Source organism: Phoxinus phoxinus, assembly GCF_949152265.1.
Source record: "Phoxinus phoxinus genome assembly, chromosome: 22".
Lineage (NCBI taxonomy): Eukaryota > Metazoa > Chordata > Actinopteri > Cypriniformes > Leuciscidae > Phoxinus > Phoxinus phoxinus.
In genome coordinates, this window is record NC_136897.1 from 4289032 (window position 1) to 4316087 (window position 27056).

At 37.7% G+C, this 27056-nt stretch overlaps 1 protein-coding gene across 1 annotated transcript in view; it reads left to right on the forward strand.

Annotated features, from left to right (window-relative positions):
* The window catches only part of timeless (timeless circadian clock), a 50923-nt gene extending 23958 nt beyond the window's left edge, over positions 1–26965 (forward strand). The window contains exons 16-31 of the mRNA XM_079597697.1: positions 183–334; positions 3645–3742; positions 4609–4729; positions 6081–6282; positions 9143–9282; positions 9402–9487; positions 9581–9701; positions 10797–10879; positions 14795–14943; positions 17847–18066; positions 18144–18212; positions 21207–21325; positions 21439–21676; positions 22906–22948; positions 23055–23134; positions 26249–26965. Of these exons, the coding sequence (XP_079453823.1) occupies positions 183–334; positions 3645–3742; positions 4609–4729; positions 6081–6282; positions 9143–9282; positions 9402–9487; positions 9581–9701; positions 10797–10879; positions 14795–14943; positions 17847–18066; positions 18144–18212; positions 21207–21325; positions 21439–21676; positions 22906–22948; positions 23055–23134; positions 26249–26382 (2055 nt within the window). The 3' untranslated portion in view covers positions 26383–26965. The remainder of the gene's footprint in view (positions 1–182; positions 335–3644; positions 3743–4608; positions 4730–6080; positions 6283–9142; positions 9283–9401; positions 9488–9580; positions 9702–10796; positions 10880–14794; positions 14944–17846; positions 18067–18143; positions 18213–21206; positions 21326–21438; positions 21677–22905; positions 22949–23054; positions 23135–26248) is intronic.
* Positions 26966–27056: the final 91 nt, after the last annotated feature.

Here is a 27056-nt window from a genome sequence, read left to right on the forward strand (position 1 = left end):
CTATTTTATGTAGCTTTTCAAATTGGCTGGCATAAATTCAGTAGTATAAAATTCAACAACATTGCACATCCTGGATCTGCAGGAATGGCAGTAGATCATCTCCTGCTGTTAGTCAGCCCCCCCAGCAAGTGATGGACAATGGTCTGATTTAGAAATATCCTGTTTCTCGTGTTGGCCTGCAGCTGTCAGAGAGTCTGGCTGAGGGTGCTGTGCCCTTCGACGCCGCGTCTGAGACTCCCGTCAATGAGCAGAGGACTGAAGCATTGGTCAAGATTCAAGACTGCATTATATCTCGCTCAGGACCTGAAGCTTTGAGTTTACTCCGCGCTGCACGGTAAGACATCAGGCACACCACAACATCTAGAGAGTGTCTTCTGGTTTCTCACCGTTTTTAAATGCCCAGCTTTGTCAGAGCTTTATCACATCATGCCATTGCTCCACACTAGAAAAAATATGTGTGACGCTGATCGATTCACCTGGTCCTTAAAAAATATGTAATTTGTCACCGATGCATTAAATGGTTCGTAGAAGATCTGTCAATTATTTAAAATATGTAATGAGTAATCTCATAATGTTGGTCATAGTTAACATCTTAATGTATTGGATTAAAAGAAAACTAATTTCTCATGTGTAATTATTACAGCAGTTTTTGTGGATGACAGATTTAGGCAACCATATATGACACTAGGGCTTTGACCTTTGCCCAAAAATCATATTCGATGTTCGAATTAATATTAATATTTGAATATTTATTCATAATATTTTGACCATTAAATGCCTTCAGTAAGGCCTACATTGGTATCATTTTAAGTTGTATATGTTCTGTCCACCAGAGGGCAGTGTATCAGTCAATGTCAATAGGCAGGCAATGATGTTTTCAGAAGAAAAACACAGTCACGACTGTTTTTTTTTATATATTAAAAATCAGACCCTGGATTAAACACAAACAGTATGCTTTCGACAGGTTTTATCCCCTATTCTTATCAAAAATAAATAAATCCATTGTTTTGGTATACAAAATAGGCGCTAACCAGGACGCTAACGTCACCTACAGGAGCCCAGATGACCAATAATAGCCTTGCTAATGAGCACGCGATTCACAACTTAACCAGTCGTGAAAAAGCCTCGTAATCTGAATTGAAAACAGCGTTTACAAGCAAACACATTTACAAAAAATAATGCCCATAACAGGTTCGAATATTAAAGGCTGTCTAATATCCGTTCGAATATCATTATTATTTAACTATTCAAATTAAATTTGAATAACGAAGTTCGGAGTCAAAGTCCTGTATGACACTCAAATTAAAAAAGAGATTCTGTGTATTTCAAAATGCATTAAGCCACTAAAAAGTATGTTCTATATTATGAATGAAATCCAGACACAATACATTCGCCGTGTTATCTTGTGACCTACCAGCGTCAATTCACCTTTGGCTAAGCCCCGCCCCCCTTAGTTACTGTTGCTACCTCCGTCAACTTCATCTGGGCTCTGGTTTGGTATCAACATGGCTTATGCTGTGACGGCTCTTCCTGCTGGAATTTTATCAAACTTTTATAAAGCAGCAAATAAAGTGTCCGATAGAAGTAGGCAAAAGTGTCTGCAGTGTGCGTTCGAAGGCTTTATTCAAGACAAACGGTGAAACGCAAGCAGCAACAAGGCATCCAAATACAGGCAAAAGCATAACGGTCACAGTCAAAAAATGAACCACCGAATATCCTAATCGAGACGGAGGCTGGGACTCACAATATCAGGAGCAACACTGTTCATGCAAAGCTGGGTAGGTCTCTTCACTTCTATAATCGTTATTATTTACAAAGCAAACGGACTATGCGAGTATAAAGTTGTATTTATTAGCAGCGTGTGCTAGCGTATCAACAATTAGGGCAGAGAACCGAAATCATAACCTAAACAGCATAAAACTGTCTAACTAGTATAACTTAACTTCACACACAGTAAGGTTAAAAGCTAAATGTATCTTAGAGTAAAGGTGTGCTTGTTGATCCTTGAGGGGTTTCGCTGAGTCGCTGACTGAGAGGACGTCCACACAGTTTAATCCAAAGACGACACTTGTCATTAACTTCGGTTTTGGGAAGGGGAAAAAACGGACACCCCCTCCAACCTCTCTGGGAAACGCGTATCTGTTTTACAAATGCCCCAGGCACAACGTTTAACCATATTTCTTATAAAACGACGACGTAATAGCCTGCCGAGACCAAAAATATGAGCCTCCTGTGTTAAAGTCAATGGAGCGCCGTGAAAAAGTGTCGGACCCTCTGTGGAGCTCGTTCTTGGCTGCGCTGTGATTGGTCAATCTACATTCTAGGGCGTGGCTTAGCCAACGGCGAATTGCATTGCGTCACTGGCATTTACAAATCCTCTCCTGATGCCTCATGGGATAGTAAAGCATCCTTCATATGCACACTTAAGAATCTTGCCTGAAGTATCAGGTCATCTGGGTACTTTTGTCCTGCTCTTTCATGAGTACTGTGAATTTGGACGTACTACTTTTGTCACATACTGTTTTTCGCCTACTATATAGTAGGGATTAGGGAAGGATGCGATTTCGGATGCAGCCAATAATTGAAAATTGCCAAAATATTGGATGTTAAATTTCTACCAGCGGTATATAACCAGCCCCTTTGTTTGTGAAAGAGGGAGATTGTTGCTGCAGTTATGATTCATTTCAATCAGCTGGAAGATTCCAGTCTGCTTTTAGATATGATGGTTTAAGAAAACAAATTTGATAAATGCATTAACAGTGTTAAAAGGGGTCATGAACTGGCTTAAAAAAAAAATTTATATTGTTGTCTGAGGTCAACTTATGACGTTCGCTTGCCTTTTACATTCAAAAACATCAAAATGAATAAGTAATCGGCTATTTTCTACCCTGGGTTTGAGCCTAGCTCCTGAAACGCTCGTTTTTATGGGCATTGAAGACTCGGAAGTAAACGCCCACTGCTATGATTGGATAACAGTTTTGCATATTATGAGTTCAATGTAATGCGTGAATCGGTGGGCGGGGCTAAGTCGATCTTCTGCGGAGGCGGGGTTTGAGACCCTCTGACGTCATAGATCCCAACTTTGAAAAACCTGTCGTTCACTGGGCCTGGTGTCAATAAAAGCTTTTTTCAGTTCTGAAACTTACAGGATATTCTTATAGTATGATGACCTCTTATATGTCAAAAGCTCATTGAAAATTAGATTTCTCAGTTCATCACCCCTTTAAATAAGTGTTATTTAACACAATTAACTGTTGCCTTTGGATTGCTCAGTTGGGATGTTCAATTTAGTGAATCAATCAATAATACTATTGATTAGCATTACCAAACATGGACGTTTATTATTATTTTAATTTAATACTGTGAAGCTGCTTTGATACAATCTGTATTGTGAAAAGCGCTATACAAATATTCTTGACTTGACTTGACCTAATTGCATACATTAAAGTGAATTCTTTATATTGTGTTCGATATTTGCTTCCTGTGATCGCAGCAAACAAAACACATTCACTGTGATTTTATAATTACAATATTTCTGCTGTTTTTGTTATCTGATAGTAAAGGTTATGACGGAGTTAGGACTGATTCTGAATTGCAGAGAGAAAGGATGTACTCATTCTCTGGGTGTGTGTGTGTTGAATCAGGGCGGTGTGGCCTGAAGGAGAAGCGTTTGGATCTGTTGAGGTGGAGCCGGAGGAGGAACTAGAACTTCTGAAGCAGATTCTTTTCACGAAGCTCCCTCGTAAGATCACAATACTACACTATATTACTGTACCTGATACCATCACAAACAATATTACATTATACAACATTATGAACAATACTACACTGTACTACTACTATGATTCTGTGCTTTTTTGATTTATCATCTTTCTGCTCTGTTATTTTACGTCAATGTTTGATTGTTTTTTCTCAGAGATGAAGAACTAACTGCAATTCTTCTTAGTAGATGCTATATAGTAAATGTTTCTCTTTTGCAGCATGGCTGACGTTTATTGTCAAAAGTTAATTGACAGCGCTTTATGCATTTTCTCTGCTCTCTGAAATGTTCAGCAGTTTATTATTATTTGAATAATATTTTACTTATTTCATCTTTTTATTTTCAAATAAAGTGTTTTCCAGTATCAATAGTTTTTTGCTTTAGTATCAAAATTCAAATCAATAAATTTGACTGGTTTTGATACTGACTAGGGATGAGCAACGATTAATCGCATCCAAAATAAAAGTTTGTGTTTAAATAATATATGTATGTGTACTGTGTATAATTATTTTGTATATATAAATACACACATATGCATATATATACTTAAGAACTATTCGCATGTATACATTTATACATAGTTTATATTATATATAAATAACACATTTTTCTTAAATATATACATGCGTGTGTGTATACAAAATAATTATACACACTACACATACATATATTATTTAAACACAAACTTTTATTTTTGATGCGATTAATCGTTGTCCATCTCTAGTACTGACTCCTAAAATATAGGTTTTCTGTTTTTCCACCTGATACCATTACAAACAATACTCGTCTGTTATTGGCAATACTGGAGGAGCATAGTGATAGATGGACTTTGTCTTTGTGTTGCGTAGGGTCCGTTCCTTTAGATGCGGCTCTGGAGGAAGAGGATGGAGTCGAGTTGGAGGAAGAGGAAGAGCTGGAGTCTGTTGCTGTGTCCGAGACGGAGTTCAACTTCTTAGATTTCATCAAGAGGTGCGTGGAGAGAAGATGTAAAGAGTTAATTTTCCCAGCTAAAAACTAAACTTCCAGTCTTGTGTTTTCTGTATTGATAAAACCAATATGCCAATAAGGAATGATTTAATGCAGTCAGTGGTTCTCAAATCTGTTCCTGAAGCCCCCCAACAGTGCATGTCAATCTTCTTTATCTGACACAAACTGGTCTCCCTCTAGACAATCATTTTATCCCTTAAAACTCATCTTTGATCACCATAATTACATTTAATGCCATTTCCTGTGGCCAAAAATATTCTTCATGCCTTGAATGTAACTCTACATCCCATACATCTGCCATTTCCAGTGAACACATGAACGCACGGTAATCTCAGACAACTTAATCCAGATATTTTAATCAAATCCGCAAACTCATTGAAGAACCAAATTAGCCAGGGATCAGTTATCATGATTAGAAGATCTGGCATCTGTCAAATCATCTCAGATGTATTAAGCGAGGTATGAAGAACGGACTCCAGTGATGAACCTCAGCTAACATCACTGATGGTGTGTCCAGGTGCATCACAAGATGATGCCATATATGTGACAGTTTATAGGCCTTATTGACAAAAGCTGCTTTTCCTCCGTCCGCCCAAACCGTTCTTGTTGCTTAAAGGGGAACTGTCGCCAAAATTGAATCTAGGCTCTTTTTGTTAATCTACCCGAGTCAAACTTTTGTGTAAAAGCATAATCAGAATGGAAACGCCACTTTTAAGATTGACCGTATTTTAGTTTTCGGTCAAAATGCCTTTTGAATGGGAGTGCATGGGGCACGTATATGATAGCATCAAAATCGCTATTTTTAAAACACTAATGCGGCTCGACACATGAAACTGTGCTTGAAGTGTCACCAGCGGCTCTACACATGAACTCCAGCATTGACAACACTGTTTGAGTACACAAAGTTTACTAAAAAGAAAGGTTTTGTACGACTCACTTCATCCGTTAGTGTTTCTGGTGGCTGGAATTTTGTCAGTCAAAAGTAGTCGATCTCCGAATCCAACGTAACATGAGGAAAGTAAAGATGGAAAGCTCCTTGCATTCGGAGATCGACTACTTTTGACTGACAAAATTCCAGCCACCGGAAGCACTAACTGATAAAGTGAGTCGTACAAAACCTTTCTTTTCAGTAAACTTTGTGTACATGATATTTGTTAGCCAACAGTGCAAGTGGAAATACAAATGGAACCGTTCCTTACCGTTCTTAGAACTGTTCGGCACAACAATGGATAAGCTAATCATGCTGATAATTTATAATACGTAAGGTTGGATTAGTCTTTCTCTTGTTTTTATGTTCCAGTGATATTCCATAATTACAATTTTTGATTGACAGGTTTGCCAATCCAGCTGTTGTGCGTCCATATATTATCCTTCTGCGCTCATACTCCCAGAACTCTTCTCACACCAACCACTGCATCGCACGCATGCTGCACAGACTGGCTGTGGATATGAAGATGGAGGCGTTACTCTATCAGCTGTCCGTCTTTTCCCTGTTTAATAAGATCCTGGGAGACCCAGCAGCGTCCGCCTATCAGGTAACAAACACTACTACTCTCTACTACTATTAATACGGTGTAGCTCTTTCTGTATCTTTCGTAATCCTGAGGTTTCTGTGGCTCAACTGGTAGACCATAACGCTAACGATGACAAGTTCATTGGGTTTGATGTCTCATACCACTGCATATCTTAATGTTAAAGCAGTCCTATTATATTTTTTACATCTTCAACTTTCTTTAATATGTTTTATTACATGGCTCTGTGGAATACTTGATTTTGATTGGTCAATCGAGCCACCCAGCGGTGTGTTTTCTCCCGATAACAACCGGTAAAACTGATAACACCGGCTGGTCCGGTTAACTGAAGTCTGGGCTTAATGCTTGCTAGGAACTTTTTTTCCTCATGGAAGTTTTGCGCTAATAAAAAATATTAAAACTCAAATCAATATTTTGTGTACAGTTATTTAATTATGTCATCCGGTATTGCGGACTTGCCCTTTCGTTTCATACAAACGCAGCTTTGTATACACTAATGAATTACAAAGATAACAAACGGGAACCATTTTTAAACGGTTTCATCTTAAATCATATCTCTTATCCCCATAATTAAGTGGTGAAAAACCGTGTAAAAGTGGTATGACTGTACTGGATCCTTTAAATGTCTGTCTACTTTGAGCTTGCCACTTGCTAACAACTGCTCTTTCCGCAGAAGCTTTGCGTACTTTAAAGAGCTAATAAAACATTTCAAGTCAATATTTCATGTATAATCATTTTCTTATGTGGCAAGTAGCCGTTTAATAAGCGAGATAATGTACATTTAGCCGGTTGTTATCGTAGAATAATTCTAATCCCCCTGTCGAGGTGTATTCTGTGATAACCGGCTGGATGTACATTATCCCTTACACGTTGCTGTTTGAGCATAAAAGACACTCCATAGGGAGTTATTCTTTATATCTCTATATGCAAAAAAGGGGGTGGGCCTGGTTGAGTTAGTTAGTAGTGTTGGAACTCGCAGATTTAAGAGGTGTGACATTTCGCAAACACGCTCGAAGCTGTTGACCAATCACAGCAAACTGATCCAGCCGACCAATCAGAGCACATTGTGTTTTTCAGAAAGAGGGGCTTCATAGAGACAGGAACTAAACAGAGCGTTACTGACAGACTGGGAAGAGAGGAGCCGCAACAATGTAAAATATGGAGGAAATAATGTGTTTTTGAACATTCAAGCATGAAAACCTGTTCTAGTAGAGCCCAAAAACACAGTCAAGATAAAAAAAATTGCCCCACTTTATATTAAGTGGCTTTATGTACTTGCATCGAAAACATTTGTTAATGTTGTATTGTAAAACACTTTTGCTGCTATTGAGGTATGATACGGGTAAAGTTTGGGACAGGTTTGGTGGTATGGGTGGGTTACGGTGTAAGGGAAGGGTCAACAGTGTAATTACAAATGTAATTACATGAATTAATTACTGTTGTAATCACATGCAGGTATTTTAAGTAATATAAGTACAATGTAAAAACATGTATGTACACAATGTCCATTGTATCAAATGTGACCCTGGACCACAAAACCAGTCACATGGGTAATTTTTTTAAAATTGAGATGTATGCAACATGAAAGCTGATTAGATAAGCTTTCCATTGATGTATGGTTTATTAGGATAGAGATACAACAATTTGAGAATCTGAGGGTGCAAAAACATCGAAACATTGAGAAAATGGCCTTTAAAGTTGTGCATTTATGTTCACGATTGTGCTGCATTCACTCATGAAAATAAATGTTTTATATATTTACAGTAGGAAATTTACAAAATATTTCATGGAACATAATCTTTACTTAATATCCTAATGACCCATACAATGTATAGTTGGCTATTGCCACAAATATACCCGTGCGACTCGAGACTGGTTTTGTGATCCAGGATCACAAATTATTAATTTCAATGTTAGTACAGTGCTATGCATAAGTTTAGACACCCATGCTAAAGTTGACTAAAAAGAGGAATAAAAAATCATCCTTTGGAAATTGAACTTAATGCCTTAATTTAAAAAAATAGGAAAAATCCAACCTTTAAGGACACCAATTTTCTTTGTGAATGAATAATGTATCGTAAATAAATAAATTTTCTTCCTTAAAATACAGGGTGCATAAGTTTGGACAACCCTATGTTAAATTCCCATAGAGGCAGGCAGATTTTTATTTTTAAAGGCCAGTTACTTCATGAATCCAGGATACTATGCATCCTGATAAAGTTCCCTTGGCCTTTGGAATTAAAATAGCCCCACATCATCACATATCCTTCACCATACCTAGAGATTGGCATGGAGTACTTTCCATAAGATCATCTCTCAATGCAAATCAAACCAGCTGTTAGGCTAACTGAAATAAAACCATGCCAATCTCTAGGTATGGTGAAGGATATGTGATGATGTGGGGCTATTTTAATTCCAAAGGCCAAGGGAACTTTATCAGGATGCAGAGTATCCTGGATCCATGAAGTAACTGGCCTTTAAAAATAAAAATCTGCCTGCCTCTATGGGAATTTAACATAGGGGTGTCCAAACTTATGCACCCTGTATTTTAAGGAAGAAAATTTATTTATTTACGATACATTATTCATTCACAAAGAAAATTGGTGTCCTTAAAGGTTGGATTTTTCCTATTTTTTTAAATTAAGGCATTAAGTTAAATTTCCAAAAGATGATTTTTTATTCCTCTTTTTAGTCAACTTTAGCATGGGTGTCTAAACTTATGCATAGCACTGTACATAGTAAATCCACTTAAAGCCACTTAATAAAAAGTGGGACCAAAAAAATATATTAAAAAATTCAGTCGTTGAATTCAGTTTTTAATGTACATGTAACGGATTAATGAATTCCTTTTTTGTCCTTGCAGGAGCTTGTTACATTTGCAAAATATGTTCTGAACCGGTTCTTTGTATTTGCTGCTCAAAACAACAAAGCGTTTGTGGAGCTGCTGTTCTGGAAGACTGTGGGTGCTGTGAGAGAAATGACAGAGGGATACAATAAAGACGGGTAACTGCATGTGTTCAGACATTATTGATATTAAAGCTCATATCTTTGAGCTTCATTACAGTGCTCAAGAGTTAGTGATGTGTTTTATTCACATGTCCATATATATATATATATATTAGGGAAGGCACAAAGAAAAAAAGCAAGTGGACTCCTGAAGAAGAGGAACAGCTTCAGCGGTTGTATGAAGAGTACAAGGACTCTGGAGGTAGAGTTGCACTTGTTCACGTCTCTGTCGTCTGGTTTTTGAGGATGTTGAACTGTCCTCTAAAGGATCTGTGTTGTGTTTTTTGTTCTTCAGTGCCTGATGTTGTCGAGACGCTGTTACCGTTGCTGAGCAGCAGCCGCACTAGACGTGACGTGGTGACCCGCATGGTTTCCATGGGTTTGGTGGACAGTGTGAAGGATTTAAAGAAAGAGAGGTACCATTTTATTTTAAAGGGGTGGTAAAATGCCATTTTCACAAGATGTAAAATAAATCTCTGATGTGCCCAGAGTGTGTGTGTGAAGTTTTAGGACAAAATACCCCACAGATATTTTTATAAAGCATGTTAAAGTTGTCACTTTTTGAGGGTTTGCAAAAACGCACCGTTTTGTGCCTGGCCCTTTAAATGTAAATGAGCTGCTGCAGAGGGCGGGGTTTCAAGAGCTCGTGTGTGTTAGCAGCTGCGATTACCTCACGCACACACACTAAAATGATAGAAACTGTTCTGCCTTTAATGTTAAAACGGAGTCAGACAAAGATGGAGAGACTCAAGAAGAAGTGACAACATGTAGAAGCAACAGGACGTCTCTGAATGTTTAGTTGATGAATTTATGTTGCTGATGTGGAGTTAACTATCTTCAGTTAGCATATTCTGTCATGATAATCTATAAATCGCTCGAATAGGAACTGTTGTGAGATGCACACAGAGTGACTTTCTATTGCATGTGAAAAGACAGATGCTAAAGTTTGAGCTGACTCACAAATGTGCTCGACTACAACAACTCTTCCTCTTCTCAACATGGACTGTGTGTTCAGGGGGCGGGGCTTATGTACATTTTAGGTTTGCTGATGTCACTAACCCGGGAGGAATGTCGTGTAGTTCCTACCAGCCGTTTGTTGTAGTCCTTTTCTTTAAAAGCAAATATCTTCCTTTGCTTTGAACTTTGAGCGTTGTAACTTTGCAGATGTTGTTTATGCTCAAACAGCAACATTACACACTAAGAAAAGTGAAGAAGTTAGAACAGTTAGAAAAGTGAAATCATACTTTACCACCCCTTTTAATGTCTGAAATTTGAAAGTAAAGACCGGTAGTAAAGTAGAGCATGTAAATGACTGTTCAATGTAGTTGAAGTTTAGAGGAAGCCAGAATGCGTATCATCGACAGAAACATACATTAGCCTAACTCTGTCTGCTTTACACGTTATTTTAAACAAACTATTTATATGTGTATGCATTTTATTTTATGTTTTAACTGACAACCTTTACACCCCTACTGACTAAAACTGTTTTTCTCCTCTTCTCATTTGATCAGGAAAGGTACTCGTATCGTGCTCTGGACTGAAGAACAGGAACAGGAACTCCAGGTGCTCTTTGAGGAGTTTAAAGACACTGATGGTTAGTGCAAATAATTTTTTTTTAATATATATATATTAGAGCCGGGACTTTAACGCGTTAATTAAGATTAATTAATTGCACAAAAAATAACACGTTAAACATTTTTAACGCATTTTAATCGCACTTATTTTTGCACCGCGGAACGTTTCTCACTGGATGAGTTTAGGCGGACCGATTATACTGGAGCACCAATAGCGTTCATAACCGTCTATGTTCATAACTTGATAACTTCAGACAACAACAAACCACAGTGAACATGAACAAAGAAGCTGACGAGACCGCTTTGGTTGGCCCCGTGCATGGGACATTTTGTTATAAAAAACGAACGGCGTCGATAAGAGCATGGTTGTGTGCAAGCTATGCAACAAGGAATTCAGAACGGCTAATGCTACACTTAATGGCAAAAATAGCACTGGTCTGCTGGACTTGGTTGAACAAAAATAAACAGTATTTTGTTGCTTAAGCTTATGTATTCAGTCATTATTCAATGGTATACTAAAAATCCATGTGAAAAAAATTACTTCTCACTGTTCTCAGGTCAAATATTTAAATGCGATTAAAATGCGATTAATTTCGATTAATTAATTACAAAGCCTCTAATTAATTAGATGATTTTTTTAATCAAGTCCCGGCCCTAATATATATATATATATATATATGTATATGTATGTGTGTGTAATTATTTCATAATTACACACAGATTTTTTTTTTATGTTGCTTTTTATTTCACAATTAATTTTTACATTTGAATGATCAAACTCACTAAATAACTCTGGATGTGTTCACACTTGACAGGTTTGGTTTGATCTAAACGAACTCTGGTGCAATAGCTCTGTTAGTACGGTTCAGATGAATAAATCTGAACGCTGCCGACGAAACCAAACAAAGACTGGCTCCAAACAAACGTCTGCGTTGCAGTCATATTTCAGTCTAACCGCACCAAAGACATCTAAACTAACCAAAAACAGGACGTGATGTCACAAGATGCGACTCTCAAGAATTACCTGGCTTTTCTTGTCATAAGGCTCGTTTCCATTACAGATTTGCATCGGGGTTTTTTCCCTTCTAAATGTCGACAAAAAACTATTGCGAAATGATGGCGTTTCCATTGACCGATGTTATGCGACTAAAACTTTATTTTTTTCCTGTCGCAATAATCATTCCAAAAATCATGGCAACGGACATTGGTAGGTTTATGTATATCCCAGCCACTGCACTGGCCATTATTATTAATGGAAGGAGATGACGTATGTGTGTTATCCAAGCATTGATGGTAAGGAAAGACCCTTGGAGCGGCACATATAGGGGTGGGCGATAAGGCAAAAATATCATATCACGATTTTTTTCAGGAAAATCACGATTAACGATTTTATCACGATTCCTTTTCATGTTGGTTTTACTATTTTGCAAGTGACTGAGCATCACAGCCAAACTAATGTCCCTATTTTAAAAACAAAGCCTTAGGTAACAACATATAAAATAAAAAAGAATGGCAGACATTTAGGCCAAAGTGGCGAAGATAAAAAATATTTGTCATTGTCTTTGTTATTAAAAATTAAGAACAAAGATACACATACACAACTTAATATACAAATAAAAAAAACAGTGCTTTATTTTTTCAGCTACAGGTGTATTTAACAGAATTGAAGAAAGTAATTAAATGAACAAATATGAAAATAAAACACAACATCGACTTCACTATATAAATTTTACATTGATTCTTATTAAAGCTACTATTAAAGTTCTCAGTCAAGAGTGAGTGAGATGCTCTTTGTATTTTGTTGTTTTATTAACAGGGATAGTTCTCCCAAAAATTTAAATTCTCTCAAGCCGCTTTAAACCCGAGTAAGTCTCCCTCTTCTGTTGAAAATAAAAGTTATTTGGAGGAATGTGGGTAACCAAAACAGTTGATGTACCCCAGAGACTTCCATAATAGTTTTTTCCTACTATGGTAATCAATGGGGACCAGCAATCGTCCAGTTAGCCACACTCCTCAAAATATCTTCTTTTGTGTTCAGCACAAGAAATAAATTAATACAGGTTTGGAACAACATTAGAGAGTGAGTAAATAATGACAGAATTTTTATTTTTGGGTAACTGTCCCTTTAAGGACAAGCGGCCGGCAGCATGTTTACTATTAGGGCTACTGTCACTTTAAGATCTGCGCGCAACGAGTCTACACGCATTTGACAAGGCAGATTTTTTCTTCATTTTTTCTATTGTTCTTTCACTTTAGACATAACCAACTTTGTTTATGTAAACCTTGTGTGTATTTGACAGTATTAGCGCAATAAGATAACTTAGTTCAGTAACGGGTGCTGTTAGACAGGCTTTAGTGCATGCGCGCGTCGGGTCTATTGCGCTCAGAAAAGCGCCCGTTAGAACAGCGCATCAGCAGCGAATGACATGTTTAACCGGCAAGGCTTTAAAGCACATGCAAATAATTCATTTTTATGAACTACAGTGTCCCGTTCCTCTGCATTGCATGTGGATATACGTCGCGCTGTACAGTATGTTGAGACGGAGGCGCCAGAAATGCAAACTGATAAAATGGACGATCCTACGATATTTATTCAAAAGCAGATCGTGGAGACATTTTAATCGTCCACGATCAAAAATCGTAATATCGCACACCCCTAGGCACATATGAGGAGTTTCTGGGTGTTTCTCCCTCATTTCTGCCTCGAGGTCTTGATTGTGGCGTTTCTTTGAGGTTTAGAATCCAGTATTCCTGTAATTCTTTTGTCTTATGAATTTAATAAAGTACTCTGTCTCGTATTCTGTCCAAACACACCGCGTCATCTACGTCTGGTGACCTGTAAATGCGCAAAAACTGTTTCCATTGTAGTTTGGTGAAATATTTCTTTTTTGAATTGCCTGAAAAACCTCCTCATGCCAGAGTAAAAACTTTTTTGCGATAAATGGGAGTTTTTGCGAAATTGACGGGTTTCCATTGGGCGTATTTTCAATTTGCGTTGCAAATGCTGCAGATCTTCATTTGTTTGTGACTGGAATTCCGGCCGTTGTTTTGCCTGTTTTACAAATTTTATAAGCTGCTCTTAATTTGGATTTTATTTGATTTTTCTTTATTTGAAAGGGGACAGCGTACATTAATCAACATTAAAACAATGTAAATGTACCCGAGTTAGCTCAAAAGTGCTAATTTTCATCGGTAGTCCCCCAGCCAGGTATGAAAAAAGCAGCCTTAAAAATAATCGCAAGTATAAAATCACAAGATAAAATTACATACAACACATTGTGATTAATAAATAAATACAATTTATGTAAAATAATTATATTGAGTTCTCGGCTGATAAAAATATCATATGTACGCTCATACAGTGAGCGAATTTATCCCAGCACACAGCATTGTTTGGATGTTTAGTTCTGTTGCTAAATGTATGTCATACAAGCAGTGTTTTGTTTTGTGTCTTTAGATTCGGTGTTAAAAATGACAGTGTGAAGTGAACACTAAGCGAAACAGGAGCAAATGTATCATTTTCTTTTTTTATTCTGGACCAAAAGAACCAAACTACTAGTGTGAACATGTCATTTCTGAATTAACATCTGATTATTACTGAATCATCTGAAGTTGTCATTACTTTCAGAGATGTCCAATTTGAAATGAAGCATGTTTCACCAATTTGAAAAATGCTGTCAGTAATTAATCACCATCATGTTGTTCAAACCCCATAAGACTTTCGTTCATCTTTGGAGCACAAATTAAGATATTTTTTATTAAATCTGAGTATTGACACAATTTTAATTTTGGGTGAACTAACCCTTTAAGGTTGATGAAGGTTCAAATCAGTGTAATTGCTTTCTGGTGGTGTGAAACTACTAATAATCACATCTCTCGACTCATTGTTACGCCTGCAAAGTCCTTTATTTCTGCTTTCTCTGCTGTTTTCGTAGATGTGCTTGGAAATATTCTCAAGCGGATCACAGCCAAGCGCTCACGGGCACGAATAGTTGACAAGATCCTCAGCATGGGTCTGGTGTCTGACCGCAGAGACCTGTACAAGAAGAGACAACGCAGCGCTCCTGGCAGGAGGACTGGAATGGTGCGTCCATCAATATATTTAAAGCCTGGTTTATTCTCTCCACGTCCGCATGAGTGTGAAGTAGGGCTGGTTCATCTGTCTGATTTCCCGATTCGATTCGATTACGATTATTGAAGTCCCGATTCGATTACAGTCGATTTTCGATTATTAACGATTCTCGATTCTCGATTGATTTTCCATTTCACAACAGTAAATTCACTACAGTAAAAATCACAACAATAACAAATTATAACAAACTTCAACATATTCTGAATCTCTATTAACATAAAATACGGATGTCCACACATCACATGTTACAGCTATCCTACCCGCTTTCTTCAGTGATTCCATGACTTCGGTTTTGGTCTTGTTGTAGAGTGTGGGGATCGCTGTGTCTGTAAAATATCTCCGAGATGGGACGTTGTATCTCGGCTCCAAAGTGTGCAACATAGCGCGATAGCCCTGGTTCTCAACGACTGGACGCAAATCCTTGGCAATAAAAGTTGCGATTGATTGTGTAATGCGCTTTGCCCTTTCCGAGCCGGGTGGAAGCTTTGACAATATTGTTTCCACGCTTCAGAGTTCCATCTTTTGCGTTCCGTCAATATTACGTTATTATCGATTTTAAAAAAAATCGATTTTTTTTTTTTTTTTTTTGAAAATCGATTTTTGGCATTTGTGAATCGATTCAGAATCGTCCACGTCCGCATCGCGATGCATCTAAGAATCGTTTTTTTTCCCCACCCCTAGTGCGAAGGTGTGTGCGTGGAAAAAAATTACACCATCACTGTGTGGGCGGTTGTGCGTTGAGTTTCATGAATTTCATGTGGCAGTGTGCATGACATTTTTGTGCCTTTGCGCAGCGATTCTGGCCAAGCAGGGACCGGCTCTTTGCGGCACCCAGTTTGCCTTGTGTTATGAAGGGTAATGAATAGAAAAATTTTCTCATTGACATGTCATAGCACAAAATATAAAATTATATTTTATATTATTTTACTTTCTCCACTACCTGAGCTTTACAGAAACGAAAGTTAAATGACTTTTATTTTAAGTGTCATTCATGTGACATACTAAATCAACTACTCTATTTAAAATGGTTTTGACTATTTATTTGTCGAGCAAAATTCCAGTAAAAGAGATGACTATTTACATATTTAATTGGCTATATTTTAATCAAATGTTATGAAAGCAACACTATGAATTCAAATTGATTTCACTCAGTAAGCCTTTAGGTTGTAATGAATTGTAAACATGTCTGAAATGTTCATCTAGTTCATGAATTATTGAATAAAAACCATAAAATACAATGATTAAATAAAAAAATTGTAACAATTCTGGGGGGCATCTTACTAGGGCTGAACGATATTCTGTTTTAACATCGACATCGCGATGTGCGAGTGAGCGATAGTCACATCGCCGGAACATGCGATGTGAAGGGTAGTAGCACGAGGGGGAGATATTAAATGCGCTTCATGAGGCACGCGCGCGGTCTCTTGCTCTCTCTGCCGTACACGCGCTGCGCGGTTTGGAGCACAGTCTCTGTCTCGCGGGCGCGCTCGCTCTAGATTCCGGAGATTTTAACTAATTCGCGGGCATCAGTGAGCTATCAATATGTGGGAGACTCCCGGAACTTCCGGGAGACTTGGGATGTCTGTATTTTTTATACTGAAATAATATCGGCATTAGAATTATTGATTTTTCATAACGCAATTTTTTTTTGTGCCCCCTCAGCGCGTGATGCGCGTGGTGGGAGCGGCGGCGCTGACAGGCGGTATGGTGTAAAGCTGCTGTTTAAATGTGTTCGGCTTTTCTGTTTACAGAAACATGTTCTCTAATCTGTTTAGAAGATTTAATACAATACAAAATATATTCAAGTTTTATTTCATTTTGTTTATTTCATATTATTATGATGATGACCAACACCAACACTGTTTTACTTTGGCACTTTGGCTAAGAAAAGTTGACTTAAAAGATTGTGAACCAAAATGCTTAAGTTGTTTTATAAAAAATATATTTATTTTAAGTTATATTGTTGTAAACCAATCAGGGGGGTTGACATAAAGCAGCTGTTTTATTTAAAAATGTGTTCTGCTATTGTGTTTACAGAAATGTTCTAATTTTGGAATAAAATATTAAGTGACCTTTTTGTCACTTGTAATGAAGCGTGCTTATTAGTGAAATTATTAATATCATGGAATGGTCATTATTGACTTTAGCCTGGAGTTATGGCTCTCAATATCGCAATATATATTGTTGGGGGGAAAAATATCGCAATGTAATTTTTTCCCAATATCGTGCAGCCCTACATCTTACCCCAAATTACTAATTTTATCTTTATACTTTAAAATAAAAAGCTAAACTCAAATTTTTACTCCACAAATCTAAAAAAAACATGAATTCATCCACAAATCATCCATATGATCCCAAAAAACAAATTGACAATAAAAAGTATTCGTTATTTTCCAGAGACACAAAAGAGTCCCAATGTCACTAGCTGAGCAGAAATAAAAAATCATATTTCACTTGATCCCCTCAAAGTTGCGTTGGATTTTCTCCTTAGTGTCAAGGTTGAGAGATCCATCTATCACTGTTTTCCATGTTCGTAGAGTTAGTTTGTGGAGTAAATGTATAGACTATAATCGGTGTGTTTACACAGCTTTTTTTTTAAATGGCGGGCGCCGGCGTTTCGCGTACGTTCGGCCAATCCGCGTACACTAACGTTACTGGTAGTTCCTATAGTGCTGGTTTAGACCCTACTCTGAAGCAGGAGCTAAATTAGTTCCTCCAAAAGGAGTTACTAAAACTAAATTCATTCCGGCGGTGAGCATTTTTTTTTACGTTTTACGTCAAAAATCAGGTATTTCTGGCATTAGTTCTAGGAACTGTGAAAAGTTTCATCCTATATGTATATATGTGTGTGTCAGACAGAGGAAGAGTTCTTTGATGTGGCTGGAGAGTCCCAGGAGAAGGACATGGACATAGAGGAGGAGGAAGAAGAAGAGGATAAATCTGAGCAAGATGAAGAAGACCATGAGGATCGAGCTGAAAACTCAGCCAGAGGAGGACAAAAGAGCATGAGTAGAAACATTTCTTCAGAGAAAATCCACAGCCTGAAAAACATGGTCCAGACTTTACAGCAACAAGGTACTTGATCAGGCATGATTTTGAGGGGCTTTCTGAATAAAGGCTGAGATATTTACTTACGTTTTGTTTGTTAACAGGTCTGTCGGGGCCGGTCCTGTGGCTACAGAATTGCCTCAACAGAACGGCTGATGACCGTGAGGAGGACGGTGAGGATATAAAACATTGATTTAAAGCCTTGGTTACTCCTGCTTATGATTAAAGGAGAACTCCAGCGCAAAATGAACCTTTGGTCTAATTACACATTGTTACCTAGTCAATCGTATCTGAGATTTGTTTTCTCGTTTTTTTCGGTAAAGATATTTTATACATGGTCAACTTCGCGTATACAGGCAGAAGCCATCTTTGAAAAACAGTCAAAGGCAGTCGATCTGCGAACGCCGATCCAACTGGTGAGATGTGAACGAGACCATATGAGATTCTATATGCGTTTGTAGATCGACTGATAGAGACTGTTTTTCAAAGATGGCTTCTGCCTGTATACGCGAAGTTGACTGTATGTATAAAATATCTTCTTATTAAACTGTCTGGACACTGACAAAGTTCTCAATGCTTCGGTTTGCATGTACGGACCCTCATTATGCTACCGTGTTAGTGTGGGGCTATTTTGATTCTTGTTAGTGGTATTAACAAGTGATTTTTATTTGTCATTACTCTATGCCCTATATACTAGCGTTATACTAGCGTTATAGGCTAAACTGTTTTTAGAGATAAAGCGATTTACATTCGATAATCATGAAAACAAATCTCAGATAACGATTGACTAGGTAACAATGTGTAATTAGACCAAAGGTTCATTTTGCGCTGGAGTTCTCCTTTAAGGCTAGAGAATGAGATTGTAAAAGGTTTTCCTTTTTTTTTTGTCATTAGCTGATCACATGCCTGCTTGGCACCCTCTAGAACCGACATGCCTACATGGACACATATGTTGACTGTGCCACAGGTCAGCTCTGTGTCCATTGTAGCGTGTAGCATCACTCCATACGCATTGACCTGTTTAGTCTAAATGCAGTGAATTTTTGCTTGCACTTCTGCAACAGAAGCTGGTTTTCTTTCCCCATCCAACATACAGTATCAGTCACGGTCCCACACCGGCCAAACACCCTCAGGCTCCGTCTGTTACAGTAGCATATCATTTGAGCTGGAAAGAAAATGACGGATTTGAGCGGACCACACTGAATGTTTAGATGGTGTCTGGAAGGAACAAACACTTGGATGTGCTCCTAATAATAGCTCACATTTATCTAGGGTTCCTACGGGTCCTTGAAATCCTTGAAAGTGGAATATCAGGGGGGAAAAAATCAAGGCCCGAAAAGTTTTTGACAATAAACATGCATAGATAAAGGTCCTTGAAAGTGCTTGAATTTATTTTGTGCAAGAAGTTTTCTGGAAAAAATTCCATATTGTTCCGCTAATGTTATTTCACCAACACTTCGTGGCCTATGCACACTAGCTTGCTTGATTTACATTAGTTACGCACATTTATGCGTTACGTTAAATGTTTCCCACGTGAGGTACTTGTGTTGTATGTTGCCCTGATGTTCATATTTGCACGAAACTATTACTATGGTACCTCAACGTTTCACTGACACACATTGCAAAAATAGCCTGAAACCATGTAACCTTGCTCTCACTTGAAATGTGTCCCCACATTAAGTGCTTGAATTTGAGGGGTATTGGACCTGGAAAATCCTTGAAAGGTCCTTGAATTAGAAGTGAACCAAGGTGTGGGAACCCTGGTTAGAGCAAGCAGCAATGTAAAGTTTGGATTTCCTGCCCGATATACTGTAATTACCACAAAGACCGGTCGTTAACGATCCCATCCCTAATGGCCTGTGTGACTTCTCCACTTCCTGTAGTTTTTATTTATTTATAAGATTAACCGACTAATACAATTTTGGTCGACTTAGCCTCTTCTAGTCGACTAACGTTTAACGTTTGCGCTCTGCATAACCTCAAATGTTTCTATTTACAATGTGTTTTGCTGCGGTGAGCAATGTAGCCAATCACAGACATGTTTGTTGATCTCTTGAACGCAGTGGCCAATCTGAAGCGTTTAATGGAGTCAGGATCCAGTCACCGGTCAAACACCGGAGTTTGCACGTTTGCCAATCTTCTCATTACCAAAGTGTGTAGACACAATACAAATAAGATATTCAGTGTGCGGTGTAGGCAGCTTCATTGATTATAGCGGAGGTTTGTGAGATCGAAATGAATGAGTGACAGCTTTTCAGAGATTGTAAAGGGAACGGCCCTTGTGGGCTTTCTAGGCTGTATATAATCCATTCATTATTTTAATAAAAGTCGACACGTAACAGTAATTGATATGATTAGCTTTTGACTTGACTACGTTATCAAACAGCTAATAATGTGTTGCTAATGTTACACAAACCATGTTCCTGTTCGCCATCTCCGAGTCAGACAGCTGCCTTCTAACAATCGGCATCCTTAGAAATAATGATTGGAAAAGCCCCACCACACATGTTGACGGGATTGGTTACGTGTTTGTGACGGTAGACATTTTTGAGACCATCTTTGGTTCACTGCAGTTTTAAGGAGAAAATACTCCGCAATGCTGTTGACTGATGAATTTGGACATGGTTTGTCTTAAAGCATATTAAAAACACGTAAAGACATATAAACAACATTAAAAACTTGATTTTGTCTTTAAGACCTTCCAAACTCAGTGTTATATAAATCAGTGTGTTGAAAACATTATTCATAAATAAAAAAAACTAATTTACAGAAAGAGCATTATGAAAATTACTTTGCGATGTGACTGCTGTCAGGTTCAATATTAACCAGTTGGATGTTAAATGGCCACATACTGTAAATAATTAGACAAGAAATATTAATTTGAGTTGAAATGTTATTAGCTCATTAAAATGCAAAGTGAAGAAACCCAGACAAGATAATGTACAGTTGTACCACTTATTACATGACTTTTCACCATATAAATAATGACATGGACATAAAATATTGTTTTGAGAAGAAACCGTTTTAAAATCATACCCGTTTATTAGCTTACAATCCATTACAGAGTACAAAACAATCGTTCTAGCTACAACAAACACTTCAACAGTATTACTGTAGGCCTACTATAAGCTGTATAATCATTTCAAATATGGCTTCTCTTTCTCCAGGGGTTTCTTATCCTGTGGCTCTGGTTCCTCTGACAGAGGAGAACGAGGATGCCATGGAGAACCGGGCTTTCCAAAAACTCCTGCGCACAGTTGGCATCCGTGCACCCTCAGACGGACAGGTTGGTTTGGGCTTCTTTGTGTCTTCTCGGCTTCTCGCTTATATAGTCTGCTTCTCAATGCTTCCATATTAGTATAATAGTGCTGTAAAGCTCATCCGATCTGCGTTCACCAGGAGTCTTTCTGGAGGATTTCTCCCAGTCTGAGTGTTGATCAGCTGAGGAAACTAGCAGTGTCTCTGGACCCGGTTGAGACAGAAGCTGAAGGGGATTCTGAAGGAAACCAGGACACCAGTCGGGCTGTTGAGATGGAGGATGATGATGATGATGAGGATAACCAAGAGCTGAGAACTCAAGCACTGAGAGCTTTGCTATTGTCTCGCCAGAGGAAACACACCTCTGCTGAATCAAAGGGTGAGCCGGATACATTTTTACTTTTTTCATGCCCTGAATAAACGTGCGCAGTTTTTTGCTTATATCTTCCTAAACTTTTGGGATTTTAGCTTATTCCCCGTATCCCCCAGAGTTAGATAAGTCCATACATGCCCTTCTCATCTCTGTGTGTGCCGTAACTCTGTCTGACGCACCCACCGCTAGCCTAGCTTAGCACAAAGACTGGAGGTAAATGGCTCCAGCTAGCATACTGCTCCCAATAAGTGACAAAATAACGCCAACATTTTCAACAGTATGTATACAGTTAGAAGATGGCTGTGTCTCATGTGACCTTGTTATTTGTACACTCTGTGACTATACAAATCAACACTTGTAAATAGGAAAATGTTGGTGTTATTTTGTCACTTATTTGGAGCAGTATGCTAGCTGGAGCCGTTTACCTCCAGTCTTTGTGCTAAGCTAGGCTAGCGGTGGGAGCGTCAGACAGAGTTACGGCACGCACGGAGATTAGAAGGGTGTGTATGGACTTATCTAACTCTGGGGGATACGGGGAATAAAATAAAGTCCCAAAATGTCGGCGTGTTCCTTTAATCAAAGAACAAAGGAAAAAGAAAATCACTCACTAATCTTGACTGAATAACTTTGAATGAATCTATATTTTATGTATAAAAACAAAACTATGTAGTATTTTTACACTTGATTTCAATTTCTTCAGTTGTATTTATTTGTGCTATTGCTAATTAGCTTTTTTTGTTGTATTGTACTACTGACTAAACAACTATAAATGTCAAACATTATTATTAAAGTAGTTCTTTAGACTGCTGATTTGTGTTCATGGTTTTCAGCTGCAACTGAATGTTTTGTAAAAAGTCAGAATACATATCTCTGTTTGACTTTTTTTTTTTTTTTTGCCATATTGGAATTGAAACTGGGAATCAATAAGAATCGAAATTGCTCAAATTCAAATGATACACAACCTATTGGTCAAGACATTAAAAGCAATTGTATTACTTTGTAGTACTTTCTAATTCTGCGTACGACCTTTTAAACTACTTTGCCTGAAAACATCACTGGAATGCTATATTCAATCAAGCGTTATGCCATCGGTGTGCTTGGCCCCATAATTGCTGCTTGCCACTATATTATTGAAAATGTATTGACTGTGCGATTTAACTAAAATGACAATCATGAAGTATTTACTTGGTAATTGCCAATGAATCGATTTAACTGATTTTCTCTGTCTTCATAAGACTCTCCATCATGTGAGGGCAGTTCTGATTCTGTGGAACCAAGGTTAGTGCCAGTATTGATGGAAACTCTTCAGTGACTAAAGTTTGTGAAGGTTTACGCCAAACATTTGATGAGTTTCTTAAACTAAATGTGTTGATTTGTGTTCCAGTGATCGTATAGAGAAGAGAATCTCAAAGAAGAGAAGCAGAGTGTTGGATGATGATGAAGATAATGATGATGATCAGAGAGGTAATGAACATCTCAGAAGCTTATCTAGAATTTATGTCAAACATCTCTATACATTTCTGGTCCATTGCAATGAATGAGTCTTTGATGTAATGTTTTGTCATAATGGGGTATGATCTAGATTTTTATGAATACACGTCTTTAAAAGGTCTTTCACATAGTCCCTACAGTGGTAAATGCGGTGACTGTTATGATTTTAATACTTTTTAAACTAAATGTAAGATACGTCTTTTAAGCTGTTTGTGAAGTTTTGAAATGTACTTCAAATAAATAGAAACATCTAGAGCAGTTTCATGCAGCAGTTTATCTGTGAGAGGATGATTAAACTGTAGATGCATTTCATAGCCGGTGAATGAAGCTGAACAATATTGACGGTTAAGTCAATGAGCATTTTTACTAGGGCTGAAGAGTTTCCAAGAAAAAACAAACATAAAATCTCACAGCATTCGCTGTAACATGGAGACTGCAAGCCTATGAACAGTGTAAGAAAACTAATACTGGCTTTTGGGTGATGGGTAAATAAATATGAAAAAAAAAATAGATTTTTGGCCTTTGAGAATTGATTTTGAATCGACCACATTTAAAAAATCGATTAATCGAAAAATAATTTTTTTTGCCCAGCCCTAATTTTTACATGCACACCGTTACACTGATAAACTCCCAAAAATGCAACCCAATAAGTAAGCAAGGAAACAGCCTTTACAAGACTTCATAAATAAATCAGCTTATTTTCCAATTGTGACGTCAAAATCTAACCATTGGTGTATCTTACTCCGAGTTTTCCATTTGATGTTAAATAAAGCATTAAAACCAATGTGTAATATTCCAAAATGTCGGCTCACAGACTCGCGCAGTTACAGATTTTTGATTGTACCCCTTCCACTTGGGCTGCATGAGAAGAGAACACATTTTTATCATTTCTTGGGTCAAGAAAGACTGAGTTTTCAGTATATTTCCTCCTCCTCTACATACACATCAGGATGTGCTTACATAAGGACCATATCACACATGCGCACTTCAAAAAGCCCATAGAACGCAGGTTAATGTGTATTATACCATGGTCTGGGTGAATACTCGATTCTGATTGGCTGCAGGGTGTTCATTAAAAAGTGATATAGGACACCTAGTAAAGGAGTTCTGGTGAAACTGACTGTTTACCGTTCAAAATTAATAAATAAATAATTTATATAAGTGAACATGGTATAAGCGGGTGAATGCCCTTCGAGGTGTCCATTGTCGGGTATTAATGGACTTCGACGGGCATTAACCCTTACATATTCGATATCGCCAATCCTATAAGATCATTACAAATCACACTGTACAACACGGATCTAATAAAGTTGTGCACGACACTTATGTGGAGTATGATTATGACACCTATTGAATCGTAGGCTACGACACAAGTTAAAATAGAAGTATAAAGCATCATCAGCATGCGCTAGTGGTAAACAAATAGAGCAAAGTGAATCGCATTTTGGCAATTGTGGTTTTAAATGTGCGCTGGGAACGAGGAGAATGTGGACGCAGTCATGGCTAGGGAAAAGAGGCCATCTTGGCATGCCAATATTGCAAATAGAGCTTGAGGAAAGTATTTTTGAGTTTTAGCGCCATTTCATGTTGCATTTTTATAAAACAGATAGTTCCAGTCCTTGATTCTGATTGGTTGAGCCGCGTTCGAAGCCGTTGTAAATTACTCAACAAACATACACCCGTGAGCGCATTACATTAGTGTTACTGCGCAGCTGCCGTTTGTGATGCTTTGTTGCTGCGTGTGTTGCTTAGCAACCTCTCTGGAACTACATTGCTTGGCGGAGGTCAGTCTGTGGATACGACAAGAGCGCGCAAGTGTTTTTTTCTTAATGTGTTATAACTAGGGCTGTCAATCGATTAACAAATTTAATCGCGATTAATCGCATGCTTGCCATGAGTTAACTCACGATTAATCGCACATTTTTTATTTGTTCTAAATGTACCTTATATTAATACTTTTCAAGTTTGTAATACTCCAATCATTATGGGCATGGATAAATATGGATGCTTTATGCAAATGTATGTTTATTATTGAAACCATAGTCAACATAGAGCATGAAGACGAGACCTGTTTCAAAGGTCATAGATGTTTTTCAAAGAACTTGTTCATGTCTATTAGACACATGAAGAAAGAATAAAGAAATACCAGGTTCCCATTACTCCTCTTTCTTTGCACTGAGCAATTTACTAAAACAAACATGTTTAGATGTTTGCATGACAGGGCAGCTCTTCTGAAAATGCTAAATGTACATTTATTATTTATTATTACATTAGTTTGTCTCTCTCTGTGCCCATTTTGATGAAGCTAAATTCTCAATAAAACTGTTTTCATTGGTATATTTTACTGTTTCTGTTGTCAAACAACGGAATGAATATGAAATAGTGACTGAAACGCGACCCATTAAACATAACCAGCTCTCCCTTCCAAGATGTTAATCTGCACAACAAACCTGATAATCGAGCCGTCGTCTGATGAAATCAAATACACATACGATAAAGACAATATCTGTGCTGTGATTTCTGCTATAAGTACTTGTAAAATTAGAGAAGCAACATAATATCTGTGTTTAACTGAATTAAAGCGCTGCTCCTCTCTACAGAGAGAGAGAGAGAGAGAGAGAGAGAGGTGACGGTGTATCTTCATTTCTCCAACTAGGGGTTGGGCCACGGGTCAAATTGAGAATACGCGCTGCGTTAATCGCGCGTTAAAAAAAATAGTGCCGTTAATATGATGTTGCGTTAACGCCTAATTAACGCGTTAACTTTGACAGCCCTAGTTATAACGCTATATTTTTTGTTGCTGCTGTTTATTTTATGAATAAAATCAATATTAAAATAAATATTTTTATGGAGTAACCGTTTTATAACACCGCTCTGCGTCGTGCCTAACAACGCCCCTTAGCTTTTCTAAATCCACTGTAAAACACGGCTTCGCGGGGCTTATTGCTTTATTATTGGCTAGTCAGATTGCAATAAGAATCTTTTTTTTTTGTCTTCGATTTGAGCAAAATCAGTTTCCCACAGGAAAAGCTCAGTGATTTCCTCCAGTGCATGTTGGTGACACTATCTTTTGTCTCTCTCTCACAGATATTTCACACGTGGATCCGTTATCCAGGAGTAAGTTTGACAGAAGCCTGGATTCAGACCGGGACAGTCCCGCAGCCCCGGCGAAACGCAGATACAAGAGAGTGTTGAGTGATGAAGAGGACGAAGATGACTAGACACATGAACAGCACAGTACTATCATCATTTGCTGCTTTCGCTCTCTCTCTTTCATTTTAAAAGTCCTCAATCTACCCTTTATCTTGAAATTGTGTAGTTACCTAAAAAAAACGTTGACCATATTTGTGGTGTTTTACTATTTTGAGAAATCTTTTCCTCTGATTGTCATTTCCAAATGTGTGTTTTACATTTTACATGCTTTTTGGTTTAGTGATATTTAAACTTTATACACCTTTTTTGGTTTAATTTCTAAAATGTTCCTCTTTTCTATTTTAGTGTCTGCAAAACAAAACAACTAATTGCTGTCATTTGAATGTCATTGTTACTTGATGTCATTGAAAATGTATGCCTTTAAACGCAGCATCGCACATTTCTATAGGCTTTGGCACAGTGTTCATAATTGTCACATGACTTATCCTTATACAAAAGGACATTTTGCATTTATAAGGTAACAATCTTTGTATGTTAATAAAAGTTTCTGTATGAAATGATCAGCTTGGTTATATTTAAGACTGTATGTTTGGACAGTTAAATGACAGTGCTTCGATATGTTGTCTATAAATTGATTTCATAACCACTCCAACTAAAAGAAATACGGTAATTTAATTTCATCTTAGCATTTGCCCACTTTTCAATCGACATTATTGAACTAAGCAATTGATGGAAGTCCAGC